This window comes from Papilio polytes, unplaced genomic scaffold (genome assembly GCF_000836215.1).
Source record: "Papilio polytes unplaced genomic scaffold, Ppol_1.0 DF824303.1, whole genome shotgun sequence".
Taxonomy (NCBI): domain Eukaryota; kingdom Metazoa; phylum Arthropoda; class Insecta; order Lepidoptera; family Papilionidae; genus Papilio; species Papilio polytes.
The window spans coordinates 698,063-717,075 of NW_013524901.1; the positions used below are offsets into that span (position 1 = coordinate 698,063).

At 35.5% G+C, this 19,013-nt stretch overlaps 1 protein-coding gene across 2 annotated transcripts in view; it reads left to right on the forward strand.

Annotated features, from left to right (window-relative positions):
- The window catches only part of LOC106101935 (netrin receptor UNC5C-like), a 93,429-nt gene extending 75,505 nt beyond the window's left edge, over positions 1-17,924 (forward strand). For both annotated transcript variants that reach the window (XM_013281332.1, XM_013281323.1), the window contains exons 7-12: positions 4,932-5,087; positions 12,447-12,584; positions 13,702-13,849; positions 15,043-15,164; positions 15,316-15,549; positions 15,920-17,924. In XM_013281332.1, the coding sequence (XP_013136786.1) occupies positions 4,932-5,087; positions 12,447-12,584; positions 13,702-13,849; positions 15,043-15,164; positions 15,316-15,549; positions 15,920-17,067 (1,946 nt within the window). In that variant the 3' untranslated portion in view covers positions 17,068-17,924. The remainder of the gene's footprint in view (positions 1-4,931; positions 5,088-12,446; positions 12,585-13,701; positions 13,850-15,042; positions 15,165-15,315; positions 15,550-15,919) is intronic.
- Positions 17,925-19,013: the final 1,089 nt, after the last annotated feature.

The window sequence follows — 19,013 nt, forward strand, 5'->3', positions numbered from 1 at the left end:
TTTTTTTTTTTTTTTTTTTACTAACAAAATATGAGATTTTCTTGAAATAAAGATTTATTATTATTATTATTATTATTATTATTATTAAATAATCAGTAAAAGAGAGAATCAAGTCCATCGATATCAGATAAGTAACAGATGTGCTAGGACATGATAGACAATAAAACGCAATCGTCGGTTTGAGCGTGGCGTCTTTGTTCGTACTAATTGGTAACACATGTCGACGAGGCTGTGGCCCCAGTACTGTCTGGAACGAACATATCGGAATACTATCAAATGACAGCAAACGAGAGTCGAATACGAAAGGATTTATTGCATTAGAAATGTTTGTAATATCATTTATTACAACCTCATGTAGAAAATCAACAAACAAAATTCTTAAACTCAAAAAAAAAAATGCTTCGAGAGCATGCTTCTATCATACTAATGTTATAAATGCGAAAGTTTAGATGGATGGATGTATCGATGTTTGTTTGCTTTAACGGCTGGACGGATTTCGATGGAATTTTTTATACATGTAGAGGATAGCCTGGAAGAACACATAGGTTACTCAATTTTGTTTTTTTTTTTTTAATTCTATACGGGCGGGGTTGCGAGCGAAAGCTAGTAACTAATATTATAAAGAGGAAAGATTTATATGTTTGTGTGTTAAAATAACTCTACAGGTCCGATTTCAATAATTCTTTCACCGTCAAGCTACGGTATCACTGAGTAACATAGGCTATATTTTTTTAAAATCTTTTAATTCCACATGGCCGAAGTCCCGAGCAACATCTAGTCATACATATTTTGTTAATGACATGTTTAGAAAGAATTTTGTAAAAGTCGTCCAATCTTTAGTACCCAGAAATAGCACTGAAATTACCTTTTGTATTACAGATTTTATGACACTATTTGAACTTGTCTTTGTAAAGCAGTGAACGTTGCAAATTAAATACTTTAGTGTCCAAGAAAATAAGTAAGCAAGGATAGTCCGCGGCAAACGACCGCATCACAACATGGCGCCGCTTGAGGCAACGCGCGGGTAATTGTTGTTACACAAATGGAAATATAATCGATTATTTAACTATTTTATGCCACTTCTTTGGCTTTTGATACATAATATTAATACTATAAAGCATTAAGAATATGTGATCACAAAGAACATGTGAATTTAAAAGCATTGAATCCTTAGTATCTCCTTAAAAGTCTTCTATAATCTATACTAATATAATAAAGCGTAAACACACACTCCGTGACGTAAGATGTCAGCAATCATAGCGTATTTTTAAACAATCCTTTCAGTAGTTAAAAGTCCTATACGACACGCTTAATTAAACTATTAAACTTAGGAGGTAAATAAGTTAAAAGAACCTTAATATGGGAAAGAGACGATAAACTACAAGCTGCCAACATCAAGGAAGCAATTGAAAATTTGACAAATGTAAATTTATTTATTTATTTATTTATTTATTAAGATAAACCAACAGGACAAAATTATAACACATACATTTTTACACAATACAATAAGTAACATGCAGATAATTTGTCCTAATTATAGGTTTACACGACATACATAGAAAAATAACAACAACAACAACAGTAACAACAGTAGACAGTATATGTTGTAAACAATGAAATAAAGTTTTTATAAGCGGATGCCGCAGATGAGAATTAATTTATTTATGATTTACTTCATACTTTGAAAACTTTTGAGCATGAGACAAAAAAATAAAGAATGTGAAAGTCCTCACGTTGTTCCTACTCTAACGAACCTCGACTGATTTATGTGTGCACATTAATTAATAAGAAATGATGCACACATGCACAGTTAAATATGGTAACACCCACACATGCGCAGGAGAGCATGTGTGGTGTAAGTTATGGAACATTAAGTATTCATTAGTAAGCTTTGAAACGTTTATTTATTATTAACTAGATAGTTAGTAGCTTATGAGTTGGATTTTTATGATGCGGCATGCTTCAGTGGATAGCATAGTCATCATTTTGAACTTTTTAATATTGTATGGGTGTGTAAAAACTTACCTAACATGTCATAGAGTGCCACAGTTCGAATTTAAACCAAAGATAGGTCGCTTTCAAAGTAATAACATTTTATTATTTAGATTACTATTATTTTTTGCTTGTTAAACATGGAAAAAACCTATCTTTGTAATCCTCACATTAATTAGTCTACCAACAAAAGAAAAGTTGTTTATTTGGACCAACACGACAGGAGGCGAGCACATTACATTTTAATGATCGACTAAGGGATAATTTATTCCACCTTTTATTCTCTTTTTACCTTAACTTGTATATAATTTGACTAATATGTTACCAAAACCAGTTACCAACATTTAATCCGATTTATTAAGAAAAAGCAACTCAAGTCAATCGATTGTAATAAATCATTCAACCTAACTTTTTACTTTGTATTTCGGGTATTTATTTAATTCCAACTTAGGTCTAAAACAGTTATGTAAGCTGCGTGTTTAAGTTCGTTTTCTTATAAATCATTTATATCAAGGTATAAAACAGTTATATACAAAACGAAGGAGCCGTCATCGCTTGTCGATTGGACCACGCGATAAGTCGGTACGGAGTCACGGCACTATTATTTCTTTTGTATAAAAAAAATATTGTGATTTATTCTCCAACGGCATGTAAGGGCAGTTACCATCTTGGCGGCGTGTTTTAATTTCAATTTATAGGGCGATTGCGACCGGTATCGTCGTATAATTAGATATTGGATTAGTAACGACTATTTTATAATTGGTTTTAACATATCGCTTTATGTTGTTTTACAAAAAAGAGTTATCGAGTTTAATTCTATATCTCCCACGATGTGGCATGGTTATCGGCACTCAATGTTTTAGGCCAGGTCTAGTAGTGAAGGAAGGCAGATATTGTTAACACGGTTTTATTTATTGTATTTTTAAATTTATTTCACATTTTTGGAGTCTCTAAAGGGGCAGCTGACCTTTCCTTCCTCCCTTGGCAATGCCTAAGTATTATGGCTTTATATTTTACTAGCTTTCGCCCGTGCCTCCGAAAGCGTGGAATAAAAAAAAAACAAAATTGAATTGCCTTTCAAACTATCCTCTACATCCATACCAAATTTCAACGATTCAGTCAGCCATTTAGGCTACAAACATGCATCCATCTATCTAAACATTTGCATTTATATATTGTTGATTAAAATAGATATTGTATTATTTACTTTAATACGCAGATCTAATTATTTATGGCATCAATTCATATTTTGTATGATTTTTTTTCATAATTTTTCAATCAAATTCAATCATTCTTAAATTTCATAATATTAAAAAGTTAAAGGTACTAACAGAATATCTATCTAACTTTCATTAAACCTTAGTGCTTGTATCTCTTAATTACTGAGTTAATAATATACTTTATAATAAATGTTAGGCCCCTACAAGCTGTTTATATCCATGATTAAATCATAAAAATGTTAATTGGTTATCAATAAACAATAATTAAGAATCTTGTCCTCACTAACCTCTACATTATTAGCGTAATTTCTAAATACGTATAAAATTAAACGTCCCCAGTGGGCGCATGTTTACGATTATATTCGTTGTAACAATTTATGATAAAAATGAGGTGTGTTTTGTGGTGATTAAATTTAATTCCCCCTCTTTGAAAACAAATACGTTTCTTCCTTTTAACACTTTAATCATGATAAGGTTGTTTATTAATTTTATAATTTTATCTGGAAACGTTGGTAATTTAATTAAGAATTCTGACACTAACGATGCAACCAGTAGCTTATTACAAAGCTAAGATATGTCCAAGATATCGAATTTAATGCTTGTAGATAGCAATGTCTGTTTGATTTATGAGAAATTCCATACGAGTCAAAGACATTTAATTAATATAGACTAGACATAGAGAAAAACTATATTCACCGGTAACTTCTTTATTCGGTAATATCTCAATAATTGACAAGCCGAGACGCGTCTGTGTTTGAATTAGTTCTTTGTTTGTGATTTAGACTAAATGAAACCAGGTGGCGCTAGAGATTATGCTAAAAATGTTTTAAGTGAAATATCAATTATGCTTATTCTACATATTTTTAATCTGTTTTGTACGAGTATCAAATCTATTCACTCCTAGTATATGTTTTTAAATTGTGTCTTAGATCATAGTGAGTTTGAACTCCTAAATGGCCCAATTTTCTTATGCCAAAAATGGTTTTTGCAACGTATTCATGCTAGTGTTATAATACGTATCGAATCTTAAAATGTCTCGATTGCATGTTATATGACAGTAATAATTACACGGGATCACCGGTACAACGATTCAATTCACCACGCCCGAGTTATTGTTAGGAACAGGAACAGAAACTGATATTTTTTTGCAACTGCAAATGGATTATGCAACAGTCCGTAGCTAAATATACTTCGTAGCTGTTATATTCTATGTTTATTAACTCTGTAAGATGCGGCTGTAGTATATTTTAAAATGAGCTTATGGAGACGCGCACACTACTCGATTTTATGCCAAACAGTTGAATGGGCGAAACAATCGACAATCACAACAGCTGTTGACAAAGAGATTCAAAGTATGTATAGAGGAAGCGTCAATTGCAAGAGGCATATATTGATAGATCTACATATAAAACCAAATGTCAATATAATAATTGCATTTTATTTGCTGTTAGGTGTCACTAAATAATATTTAAATGTTTACATTTTATTTTGTGATACTATTTAGTTTATTTTATAACAAAAGATGGAGTTTATTTTGTAAAATGTTTTATAACGTGTCAATATAATCATGAGGTGGCACTAAACTTGACAACTAACATGGTACCTTTCAAAGAAGTTACCGGTGAAAAAGAATTGTTAATTATATCTAGTCTATTTATTTATTTGATGCTAACATGCTAGAGTTAATGACGTCATCTCTAAAGTGGAATGTTCTTGCAGCGTTGCCTGGTCGTTGGGGCGCATGGTCTGAATGGTCGGTGTGTGGAGCTGACTGCAGGCAGACGAGGCGCCGTGCGTGTGCTGGAGACACGCCCTGCGCTGGCGCACACACGCAGCACGCTGACTGCGTCGGAGATTATTGCGGCGTGCATGGAGGTAAGGACTTTGATAACTATAGACTGATTAGATCAGCCATGACTGGAACATGTGAATTGTTGGATAAACATTTAGATGCAATAATGAGCAAACAAAGTGCAAGACAATTCTTCCATTGCCTTACATTTAGAGTTGTAATAGACTGGATAAATCTGACGGTAGTTAATTCTACGTAGCAATGTATACTTCAGTCAATCTTTAACTGTCTATGTTTTTGTCCGAATTTAAGCGTAAATTAAACTGCATCAACGTGTAAAGATCAAATTGCTTACTAAGTCATATTGAAGAGTTTATTAAAATAGTTCCTCATTAAAAGAGTACAGTTTAAGCGCGGCGTTCTGTTTCTGCTCACGTAGGCTTGGAGCCTTCATGTGGAGCGTTTGATCTCTGATATAGAATCGAGACCACTTACGATAAATTTACACCAATGTGTTAAATGCTTTTAGGAAACATCAACGGATTTTATTTAGTTATTTCATCTGATATTGGACATTATTTTGTTACAAAAAACATAGTGGAGTACAGTAATTAGGTGGACCCATGTTAGAAACCGGATCCTATGAATTAACTATAGACAGGTTTGAAAGGATACTTTCTATGTTAATATTTTCGTGACACGACTATTCCGTTTTTTTCTTTCTTTTTAAAACAGTAGTGATTGATAATGTATTATAATTAACTTTCAAACTCAAGCGTAATCTAGTGACAGTAATACAGACGAATTGAGTACCTCCTTCTTTTCGGAAGTCGGTCAAAAATCGGCTCAACCCTAGATCATCGACAGACGTCCTGGCCCTATGACAGCTGTCAATGTCTTCAGATGTATGAATGATGTATGAAAGCGCGCCATTCCAGCGGAAGGCAGTGGCCAGAGTTTGAGTTTGTTACGTTGTTAAAATTATGTCATGTTGTTAATCTCTAACACTAGTAATATACTGTTTACCTTGTAGAGTCAAAGCTCTAGACAAGATCAAACTATGTCCCGTCTATAAGATTTGCACTCTATTAATGTTTACACTTCATGCGACAGCTCCATTAAGGTTATGTTGTCCTTTGAACTCATCCAAACGTCTCAGTAACATCAGGTGGTCCAATCAGTAAGCCACAGCTGCTGAAATTCCAACGTGATGACGTCTCATAAACCTTACAATTTTATCACACCTATATTTCCTGTAACACGTCCCCGCGCATTAATTTAAGTGAAATGTCATTTTTGTAACACCAACAACACACAAATAGAATGGAGAAACTTTTAAACTCAACCTTAAGCTTTATGATTCGCTGTCGCACGACACGGGATTCTCTAGTTATGAAACCGGGGACATGTTAATTAAGCTGATTCTATGAACACACGTATTCGGCAACCAGATGCCCACAGACTAAAAATATACACTTCCTTTTCCGCGCCCATAACTATGAAATGTAACATGGCTCGTTGTATAACAGGCTATCGGCTGTCATAACCTACCAGTATTCAGTGACCTACGACACCTTTACTCTCCTAGAACAGGACGACGTGTAATATCAAGGGTCAAAAGTGAGTGGACGCCTTGAAAAGATTTGAAAGATACTAAAATCGGGGGCCGTGACCATCTGGGTCGTGTCATATCGTCTAAATTTAGACGACGAACTAAAATTTTATGACAGTACTTATACTTTGTAACTTACATTTCATATCTTAATGTTTTCTGCTCAAAATTGGATACATTGGTTTTATCTTTAAATCTCTGTTGTGTTCGTGTATGAAATCAGTGACGTTAATTTACAAATCGCAAGACTCAAAGAGGACTGAAAGATTTTAGTAATAATCTTGATAGTTAAGAGCGTTCGCAAACCTTTGACTAAACTATCCGAGAACTGTTTAGTTGCGCTTTGATTCCTATGCAACTAAAGAGTTGAATTGGCTGCGAAACAATCGACAATCGCACAACAGGTGCCCGCTCTAAGAGTCTTTTGTTGTCTTGTCAAAATTAAAAGCAAAAATATAGACAATTTTTGATATCATAAAGATAACGCTTTGTATTTTAAGAGCTATATAATAAATCTTCGTTATTGATAGCCGTAGCAGGAACAACAAAACAATTAAACATTTATAACGTGTACCATAACAGCTGGAAACGTGCAAGCGGGCTCCCTCGGCGGTCCCGATCCAATATTCTAAATGGAATATGAAAATGATCAGTCAATATTTAGTTTATAAAGCCAATAAATCATTTTTGTGGTTGCCGTTGATTCGGATTCAATTTCCTTTGCTGTTTATCGAACGCTTGATAAATAACCGCAGGCTGTGTCGTGTTGTTCGCTTAACTCGACGAATTCTTCCCGCTTGCAAACACTTTCGCTTTTTACGCTAAATAAATCTGCAATCTCCGTCATATTTGCCTATAGATTGCCTTTGTTTATCTCCTCGTACACGCTGATTGTTATTTATTGCTTATCGTTTTTCAATTTTCTCTTGTTCCCTGATAAATTATTGTTTGTATATCAAAGAATATTGTTTATTCTCTCGTATTTTTCTGCCTTCATATTCTAGTAAAATAAATTATCACTAAAACGGTAACTTGCCCATTTTATAACACATTTAAGTTTCATTAAACATTAGCTCTCGTCTGCAATTCCGAACGCGTGGTATAAAAATAAACAAAAGTAAGTAGCGTATGTTTCCTTCCAGACTATCCTCTAAATCTATGACAAATTTAATTGATATTCGTTCATTTGTTTAGGCTACAAACTCTAACAAACATCGATGCATCGAACTTTCGCATTTATAACATTGGTGAGATTCTAAAAACTTTCATGAATATTTGCATAGTTCAATTTAATCTTACCTTCTGTTTTTCTGTAATGTGTTGTAGTAATCTAACTAGATTAAAATGTAATTCTGTTGTCAATGAACTCATATTTTTTTTAAATACCGCATAAAAATGTACGTAAAGGTCTATTACAGTCCGCTCGAGGGGATATCGATCGCGGAAAAACTGCCGGCAGACCGTCCGCAGTTCACTCGTATCTAATACAAGTAAAGCTTGTACTGAAGCTAGGATATAGAGCATCAGTAAATTACCTACATGAAAGGTGAGCGGTGAATGCGAAGAACGCTTTAAAGGCCATTCACTGGTGGGGCGAGCGGGCACTTCATTAGCCTAATTGCCTACATACAAAGGGGAAATGGTGAAATTTTATAGCGGCTTTTCATCTTTTGTTACTTAAACATTCGAATAATGTTAGTTTAAAGATGTAAACGGCGTAGAATTGAAACTACAAGTAACGGTCTGAATGAGGTATTTAAATTGGACGGTTCCTGTCTTATAGTGGTTTAATTTAATCTACATTTTAAATTTCTCTTATTGCAGTTTTATGTGAAAATTTCAAAGTAACAAAATCTAGTTCGAAACATACTAAATCTTATAATAACCTTACACATTCGTCAACTGGGAATTATCTGCAAATAAATTAAACTTAGATATTAAATTTAAATAAAAATGATAGCCGTTGTAACGTTTGTAACCTTCTGTATAAAAACTACAACGTTATACATAAATATGGTAACCAGAATAAATAAAAAAAAAATTTACAATTCATGCTCAAATCGTTCAAATGGTGATAAACACCATACAAGTCCTAGCAATAACATCTGTCAAGAACTTGACTTTTTACCGAGGCCATAACAAACAAAAAACGCAAGGGGAAGGGGATATGCGATGCAGTTCTCATTATCGAAGGTGGGCTCCGTGAATGATTTGTTGTGATTTCGCCGAGTGAACGCAGCGGGTGATCGCAAACTCCATCCACATATCCCATCTGACACCACGCGGCTATAACCATTAAATCAAACTACATTAAGAGCGACATTCCCATATCCTATGCGATTGTAGAATTTAATTCGTAAAGGCCTCCTACCACGTTATGGCCAGCGGTACAAGGGTTTGTATATTTCGATTGGATTTCGTATCTGCAATCTCACTGCAACGGCCTCGGATGTACGGCTGGCACTGACAAATGTTTGCAGAGTACAAATTTCAACAATACTGCTAAGGGGTCGTTGGAGAATATTTATGGGGGTTAAACTGTTAAGCGTTTTAAGTAACACACCATTTTATACATATTGTTAGTTGTCTTTAGTTTGTTATACCAACAAAGTCTAGCACGTTTGCGGCAAGTAAAATCATAATTCTTCATCTGGTGCGGCAGGCCGAAATGCGCCCCCAATGACATTTCCGCCAGTGAGTGACAGGTCTTTTTAGACCCACCATCACTAGACAGATTAAATTGCTATAACTTTATGGAAAGATAATGTATACACCTGAGAAAACCGTTTCGCATTAGCAAGTGGGACATAGTTTTCTTCGTCCGCACCAGCTTAAGTACCACGTCAGGCCGATATCGGCCTGTTACGCAGTGACCGTGTCAATTCAATCAAATATCAAGCAATATGAAAAGCATTTTTTTCGATTTTAATAAACTTACTAACTTCCTTTACAAATACTTTCAATATTGTACGTATTATTTAAGCAGTTAAACACAGTATTTTGAGGATTAAAATAGTGAGTATTAGGACCGCTTTAAGTCTGTCCCAGTAAATACCCCGACCCTGGTAATCCCTCCAGTACGTATCGTGCGCGAATTAATACCCTAACATTCACGTTTACGAGGCCCCGCGTAACGTACGAAGTAGCGGATGTTAAATGATTTATTGAATTACAAACATCGTTCGATAATAAAACGTGCGGGGACTTGGATATTATTTATATCGAAGATTTATAGGCGCGTCTTACATTTTACAGCGGCGTTGCGCCACCGCATCTTGCCTATGGATACGAACGTGCTATCAAATTTGATAGGAGGTTGCGGACACTCACTAAAAGTTTCATTGCTTTTTTATTTTTATACCAGACTTAAAACCTCAACGATAACAGAACTTAGGAGGCCATAGATATTTGGGATTGGATATTCATTTATAAGTAGATATACACATTCATAAGTAGATACGATAGTTTTTTTTTTGTTTAGGTCACTATATTTACTATTACTACTTGTAAATCATTTTTATTTAATAAAATTTACCTTCAGCAATAAAATTACTACATGTTACAAATACTAAAATTAGTTTGAAAGATAATTTTCTAAATATGAAGTATTCAAATATTCTTAAGGATTAAGTTTCTAGAACTCGTATATTTTGGTAGCTTTTTACACTACTATAACATGTTTTCAATTGGAATATTTTATTTAATTTATATTTATATTTAGCTTCATATAAATATAACATGTAATTGATATATTTTCTTGTAGTAAAATATCATACGTGAATTACGTGACCTTGTTTGGCGCTTTATACTTTATGTAATTACTTAACTCTAGTAACTAAAATTTAATTTTAATAAATTGTTTCTGATAATGTAGTTATGCACCTATTGGCTAATATATCGGTTTTGTGTATACTTGTTCTATTTTCCTATGTAATTGTGTAACCAAGTTAGCTGTTGTGTATACTTATATAAATAAATAACGAAAAAGCACTTACTAGTTAAATCTACAATATCCAAATATCCTTTCGGGATTATGAAATACGTGATTTTTTCCTTTTCTTCCATATTTTCTCACCACATCATATATGACATGCTTGCGAGGCTGTGTCGCTCCGTTTTAATTACGTTCACAACGAGAGATCGTTATCGTTTTATCGAGCGAACGATGACTTCATTGGGACCGAACGTTGCCGGAGATTATGTTCGTTTTTTCGGTTACCATACCCTCGAGAGACAGGTACACGATCTCATCATGATCGTATATTGAAGGAGTTTTTATTTTTTTAGGATAATCACACTCCTGTCGTTTGATTCTAGCCTCTAAGTTTTCGCTAACTCTAACGTGTGTGCTCTTTTCTTTTATTCTTTGGAGTTGTCTGGCGTAGTTCACTAATCTCTTTTAAGGTTTAAAAAAATATTTATTTCCTCAAAAAGAATAACACAATTCACTTAAGGAATTTATTTATCAAACGTTAGTTTATTATCTGTACTAATATTATAAAGAGGAAAGATTTGTGTTTTTGGATTTTTGTATGTATTAAAATAACTCAAAAACTACTGGGCTGATTTAAAAAATTCTTTCACCGTAAGAAAGGTAATTTATCTGTAAGTAACATAGGCTATTTTTTAATTTCATGCGGGTGAAGTCGCGAGGTATAGCTAGTGTTGTATAATGCAAATGAGTCATAGTTTAACTCTTTTCAAGCAGTTAAACAATGACTCGTAACTATGTTACTGATAGTAATAACATTCTAGATGCTACATTATCTTGTTTATTTATAATATTTGTAACGTATAACCGACCTTTCATAATTTCAACTCCTTTTAAAGTTGAAAAATTACACATAACCCTATCGTTAAAATGCGCGCCGGGTATCGTAAACTAAGGGACGCGATGACATAAATAATATTAAGACCCGCTGCCAGAAACTTAATGCTCGTTTTCATTTGTATAGCATAAAACTATCCACAAAACTTGTAGTTAAAATTGAACAGTACATACGAAACTGCACCTTAGTGTATAGAGGGAGAGTCTATTTAGATTTTATAGACGCAATATCTTTGTCGAAGTATATTTGAAATTTTATAGTCAAACGTAAAACCGTTAAAAGCATATACAGGTGTCGCGCAATTACGCGGTGCTTCTTAATGTTACATACCTTTTATCATTTTTCATCATCCACTGTCCTCATCCACTTGCCCTTATCCCTTACGGAGGGTCGGCACAGTATGTGCTGCTCTTCCATACATCTCTATCAACCGTCATATCTGAATCCACTCCTTTCTTAAGCATATCTTTCACACAATCCATCAATACTTTCTTCTGTCATCCTCTTCCTTTGTAGCCATTCACATTCATTCTTAACACTTTCAGGTTTATGTCCCCATCGTCTCATCGCATAACATGTCCATGTGTCGTGTCATACCACGCTAACCTTTTGCTTCTCAATTTCTCCACTTTAATGTACTGATAGTATTGATGCATTAATTCTAGTTAAAAAATGCTTCGGGAAAGTTCGATGATGTCAGTTTGCAATTTATCCTTTGTTGGCTCTGAAAAGCTTTTGTCGAGGAAAAAAGAAACATTTTTTTCTTAAGGCGAGCCAGTAAACTAACGTTGAAATAACACGCTAGCTTTTGTTCAACAGACTTGAAGACTTCTGCAAGTTTCTTAGTTTATGACAAGTTTGCTTTGGACCTTTTCCTTCTTTACATTGAAAGATAATAACGATTTTATCCAGTCTAATACAACAAAACTAAAAGAACGTATTCATATAATTTACATTGAATTGTTGTTGTCTTAATTTATAACATCCTGTATTTTGTGCAGTTGCGGCGCACAGCGACATCCCCCTGTATATCGGCATCGCGGTGGCCGTCGTGGTGTTCCTGTCAGGCGCTGCTGTCGTCTACAAACTGCTGCAAAGGAAGACCAGGGATCACTCACTCTATACTATGACTAGAACAGGTAAGAACAAAGACAATATGTTAAATTTAATTGAAAAACAGAACAAAGTCACTTCTTCGTTGAAATAAAACTTTTACTTATGCAGAAAACACTAAGAAAAATAAAAAAGTAAATTAATAATTAGAATACATTTACCTTAATCCATAAATTCGATCGTGCTCAGTGTGACGAACAACTAATAAAAAAACTACTAAATTAAATAAATACGTGTTTTTTTTTCTTTTAGTGCTAGTAACATATATGTTTTGCTATAAAAATCCGTCAAATTAAGTGTTAGACATATAGGAATTAAATTACAATCTAATGTTCTTATTGGAATTTGTAAAAACCATCATTTTCGACGAATTAAACTCGCTGATAATTTCGGTCGATTTACACATAAGTGAATTTATCTCGCATAATTTGCGTGGTCGGATAATTTAATTCGTACAGTATCGCATATAATCCAATTTGCTTCAGTACCAATCAATTGGCGCACATAATTTTGATGATACCGAAGTGGAAGCTTATCGCAATAATTGGTCGGAAGCTATTTATAATAAAGAATTATTAGTTTAAATAAATAATGAAATAACAGACCAATTAAATGATAAAGCTAAGAATGTCCCAATTTCATGATCTAAAATGTATTTGAATTAGAATTGTAAATGCAATTTAACATCAAAATAATTACAACCTTACTAGTATTATAAATGCGAATGTTTAGATGGATGGATGTTTGTTAGAGTTTGGAGCCTAAACGGCTGAACGGATTTGGCATAGATGTAGAGGAATGTCCGGAAGAACACATAGGCTACTCACTTTTGTTTTTTTTTTAATTCCACGCGGACGTAGTCACGAGCGAAAGCTAGTAATATTATAAATGTAAAAGTTAAGATGGATGGATGGATGTTTGTTAGAGTTTGGAGCCTAAACGGCTGAACAGATCTTGATGAAATTTGGCACAGATGTAGAGAATAGTATGGAAGAACATATAGGCTACTTACTTTTGTTTTACTAATTACACGCGGACGTAGTCGCGGACGAAAGCCATTATTACTTTATAAGCGATACGTTTTGTGACTCATTATTAAAGGTACTCTTTCATTGCTGTTTATCTTAACAATTTCTTATTTAGATTTCCAACCAGAGATGTATCCGACTGTAGAGAAGCAATCGCTATCTCTCGCGCCGGACCTGATGCAGCACCGGCCGCCGCGCTACGAACACCCCCCACCCGACACCAGGGCCGAGCATCACTACGATGTACCGCATCTCACTAACAGGTTAGTTGGCTACAGTTTTACTTATAGTCGGTTTTCCAGCTTTTATTAGTTTTATTCTTTCCATAACTTCTTGAAACGGTTCCTAACTGCGTTATTTGAGTTTTACTTTTTTTTAAATTGGTTCAACCTAACACTAATGAATCAGTAGGTAATGATAAAATTAAATGAAAACTTCAGCAACCCAGTATTAATATTATAAATGCGAAAGTTACTAGGATGTATGTTTGTAGCCTTAACGGCTGAACGAATCTCGATGAAAGGTATAGATGTAGAACATAGTCTGAAGGGACACAAGGATTATTTTTTTTTTGTTTTTTGTAACGCGTATATAGTCGCGGTCGAAAGCTAGTTACATATAATTGTATGTTCACAGCTGCTGTCGCATATTTTTATGGCAATACTATAAAATTATTTGCAACATAACAGCCCTCATACTTTAATTTGTACGTTGAAGTTGTTCTATTTGCGATATGTTTTTAAGCGAGATTGTTCCTTAGTGTCTAAATTGCTCACGCTGCCTTTGCGTTGACTATAGTTACATATAGAAGAGCAGTCTTAAATTTAAAAAAAAAACATTAGTTCATCATGCAAGAATCCATTCAAGTCGTGGGAATACCGCCGTGGGATATCAAAATAAATAAGCCAAATATTGTCGCTAAATTGATACCGTAATAAAGTGAAATTGACCGAGTTCCCTTTTATTGTCTATCTGTTCCAATTTGTTCTCGATAGGTCTCGAACCGACGTCGATCGATAGAGGTTTAGTTCAAGGTCATGTTAAATTTATTGTTGTTCATGCTTTGACGCCATTTAAATTTCTATAACAATTTTCATACTGTAAATAAATTATGACAAATGTGGTTGTATTAATTTCCGGTCATGAAGTAATTTGTAGAGTATGTTTTAATATCTACACCGCATTAACCAACGTGTCATGTCACTATTGAAACTGTGAACTGTGAACGACCGCTGTGGTTAACAGTAGCTACCAATGTACATTATACATTTAAATTGTATGATGTAATATGCATTTACACCATCTATTGCTTATTGTATCAAACAATTTGCACGCTACGCAAAGATAAACAATTTCGAAATTCAAAAATTCAACCGCCATTCGAAGCAAATACACTCGGTATTTGACATCGCATGTCTCCACTTAATTTGTACTTTATGGGTCTTTTTGTACACAGCTACGCATCCCCGGTAGACCAGCAGGTGACTCCGTGCGCTTCCAGCAAGGGACAGAGCGATGAATACGACAGTAAACCCTACAGCGAATCAGAACATTCCGTCTCCAGTTGCTTCACTAGTTGTGAGTTAACTTTTGAAAACATAGTTGAAAAAGCTAGCTGTTAGAATGATTTTTTTTATTCAACAGATGTTACTCGGTAATCACTAGAGTTTGAAATGCACCGCTATGAGTTTCAAATTGGCTTTGCAACTAATCAAAACTTTTGTTCCAGCCGGGTCTATGTACGACGCGGCGAATGAGTCGGTGACGCTGCAACTAGCGGAACTCGTCTCGAACTCACCCACGTCGCAGTCGCTGTGTGTGTCTGGCGCTGGCGCGCGGCTCGCGCTGCCGGCTGCCGCGGTCGCGCTCTCCGTGCCTGAGGGGGCTCTTGGTAGGAGCCGCCGCGAACAAATGTACGTCGCTGTCGTCAAAGATGACAGATACAGATTCAGAGTAGGAAAAGGTAATTACTTACAATTAATAGGAATGTTGTCTCTTTTTGTGTCTTTGAACATGCGGGTTTAAATGTCGTAACCTTATTTTTCACAATTGCGGATCTTTCTCTTATTGTAAGCTCAATGTTTTAAATTAAGCCTATTTATTTAACATGCAATTGAGAAAGCGAAAGTTTTGTAAATTGCCGAAAGAAAACGCATAAATCCTTTTTAAATCAAATACGAGTTTAAATAAAATACCGACATAACCCATGGTGTCATTATACGAAGAAATTGGAGAGGTGTAATTTATGTAAAGTAACCGACCAGCCTCGAGCGCAATGAAGGTACTCGCGCACTCCACAGTTCATTTCGTTAATAAGATTTCTTTATCCGCAGGCATCACGCAACTAAGTCCCGTAGTGAAGTGCGGCCCGCCGCGCCTGCAGCTCAACAAGTCCGTGGTGCTGCAGATTCCGCACTGCGCCAGCCTTAAGCATGGCTTCTGGAATCTATCACTATACGCTATAGACCATAACAACTCCAAATCCGACAACGCTTTGCCCCAGTGGAAAAAAGTCGTCGGCCTCGGTCAGGAGACTATCAACACTCCAGTATTTACTCAATTAGATAATGACAAGATATTCCTAGTTACCGATATATTATCTACTTTTGTTTTGGTCGGAGAAAGTTTTAACGGTAAGGCGGTGAAAGCGCTGCAGCTGGCGATCTACGCCCCTGCCGTACCCAATGAAACGTCTGGCGAGTACAGCATCAGGCTCTATGTGTTCGAGGACACTCCGTGCGCGCCATACTACTGCCAGGAACAGGAGAAGAAGTTGGGTGGAGTGCTCATCGACAGACCGAAGACGTTGCTGTTCCAGGATGGCGGCTCCAATCTCTGCTTGAACATGGAGCACGTCAGTCCCGGTTGGAAAACCAAACCGGGCTTCGGTTACCAAGAGATACCATTCAATCACGTATGGAGTTCCAACTACAACGCTCTCCACTGTAGCTTTGTTTTAGAACGTACTCATGATTGCGACAGCATCGATTTTAGTATTTCAGCATGTCAAAGAACCAACCCAACTTATAAGCAGATGTTCCGAATATCACTGGAAGATATCCGAAGCCGCTCGCCACGCGGCCGATCGCCACGTGCAGAATCTCAGCGTAGCTTCAATATAACAGAGAACTTAATAGAATCACGGATGTGTAGGAGTGAAGAGGGGAGCGAAGGCAGCGCTAAGCGGAGCGTTACTGTGAGCGAAGCGGGCGTCAACGAGTGTGCGGGTGAAGGACCTTTTAAGTTGAGCGCTCGCATAAAGCGGCAGCTGTGCGCTATATTGGACCCGGCGTCGCGGCTCGGAGTAGACCGGTACACAACGTGGTTTGCTACAAAGAGCTCGCCGACTGAGGCTATCCTGGAGCTGTGGGAGTGCCGCGAGCGCGCGCCCGGAGCCACGGCTGCGCTTACCGCCGCGCTGCGCCACATGGACCGCCACGACGCTGCAGACCTACTGCACTCCCGACCCTCCTGGTTATGAATCTCTCACCCGCAACCATGTATAGAGACCTAAGTCTATCGAATAGACATGTTTAAATAGAAAGTTAAAACGTTTTGTTGAGTTAAGCGTAGTTTAAATGTTTTGTTAGAGAAAATAGTTTCGTAGGCCAGCGGCCTAACTTTGTAAAATCGTGGTAGATTATTTTGTATAGATATTACTCGAGCTGTAGATAAGCGACGGAATATATAAATTATATTATAGTAGCAATAATAGTGCCTAATGTCTTTTAAAGAGATGCCAACTTACGGTTGGTGTACAGATGGTTATTTTGTTAATTTTTATAAGTGTTTGAGTGTTCTTTGTAATCGAAATATATTGCTAAGTTCTTGTTTACTTCGCTTGCGCACTTTTTTGTTTTCGCAACTCAAGAATTAGATGTACGTGCCAAATTCGCGATGCCACCGACTCGTTTGGCAATAATGTTTTAAATTCTACGCAACTGTTCAGAGCTTAATGTAATTAGAAATAGTTTAGTGTTTTCTTGTTTCTCACTGTCAATCGAAAGACTTGACTCTAATGCATTTATTGTCCTATTTATAACTATAATGTACTTCGAAACTTGAACCTAAACTGCCCCTGAGATAAGAATTGTTGTCTCAACCTCAACAGAGTTCCCAGAGGAAATGTTAGATTGTGTTCTAAATTTCCTATCTATGTGTAAGGTAAATAGATTGTATATAATAGTATCGCAGTTGCAACCAGTAGACGTTGTATATGTACTAACCAATGTTTATGTAAATGGGACTCATCACCGCCGTAGACTATACTTATATATATTTTTGTTAACGTGATGACTTTAAAAATAAATGGATCTGTGATACTTAAAATAATATGGAATAAATTATGTTTAACTGTGTGAAATTTGTTTTATTTCTTTATGGTGTTCGAAGATAGTTAAATTCAGACATACTTAATATTATGTCTTTACTACATGATCTTGGACTTGGACAAGCTTGGACATAAAAATTCAAAAGTGACACTAATGAAGCAGTAATATAGTCTAAGAGACTACAAAAATCTCAACATTATGTAATCACAAGTTTTGGCCCGCGATTATATCCGCATGGAATTAAATAAAAAACAAAAGTGCATCGCCTATGTGTTCTTCCAGACTATCCTCAACATGTATGCCAAATTTCATCGAAATCTGTTTAGCCGTTTATGCTACAAACTCTTACAAACATCCATCTAAACTTTCGTATTTAAAATATTACGAAGATTAGGAACAGATCACCTAGTTACATAACAAAAGATCACGTACATAATCAAGGGTAACCTCACTTCATTCTCAAACCAATACCATACCAAATCAAACACGTTTCGAGTCAATGTAAAAACAAACAAATTATACATACAACTTGAATTTAAAACAATATTGAAATTCCTCTCGTGTACTTCACAAGTTGGAACTAGCGATTTGACAGGCGACAAAATCGTTAACGTTTTCACAATGATACGGGTAAGTTGCATGTAAATGGTAGGGCCGAGCAGTGAGCGTGGACTAAGCAGGTGCGGGCACACTGACGGCGGTTTGATTCTTCACACGTCACTGAGCTGTAACTAATTCACTCGGGGTGGAGTGCGTGTGATAGCGGGAGACAAGTTGTAAGTGTTAATAGTTGATTACAAGGAGTATTGTTTAAAAGTACAAAGTAAAGATTATTTCTCTACTAAGAAATAAAATATTACTTTAATTAACAATGACATTAACGAGGTTGCAGATTTAATGAATTTTTAAGATAATTTTTTTTGTTTCAAATATGTCAAATCTTACATATATTTTTTAAACAAACCAAATCAAAAGTTTAAATGTAAAAATAGTTATAAATGTTAATTAAATTAATAAATAATTATTATCCTATAGCTTATGTCTATATCTATCTCGCGAGCTCGCTCGCTATATTTATATATATACATCTAAATCG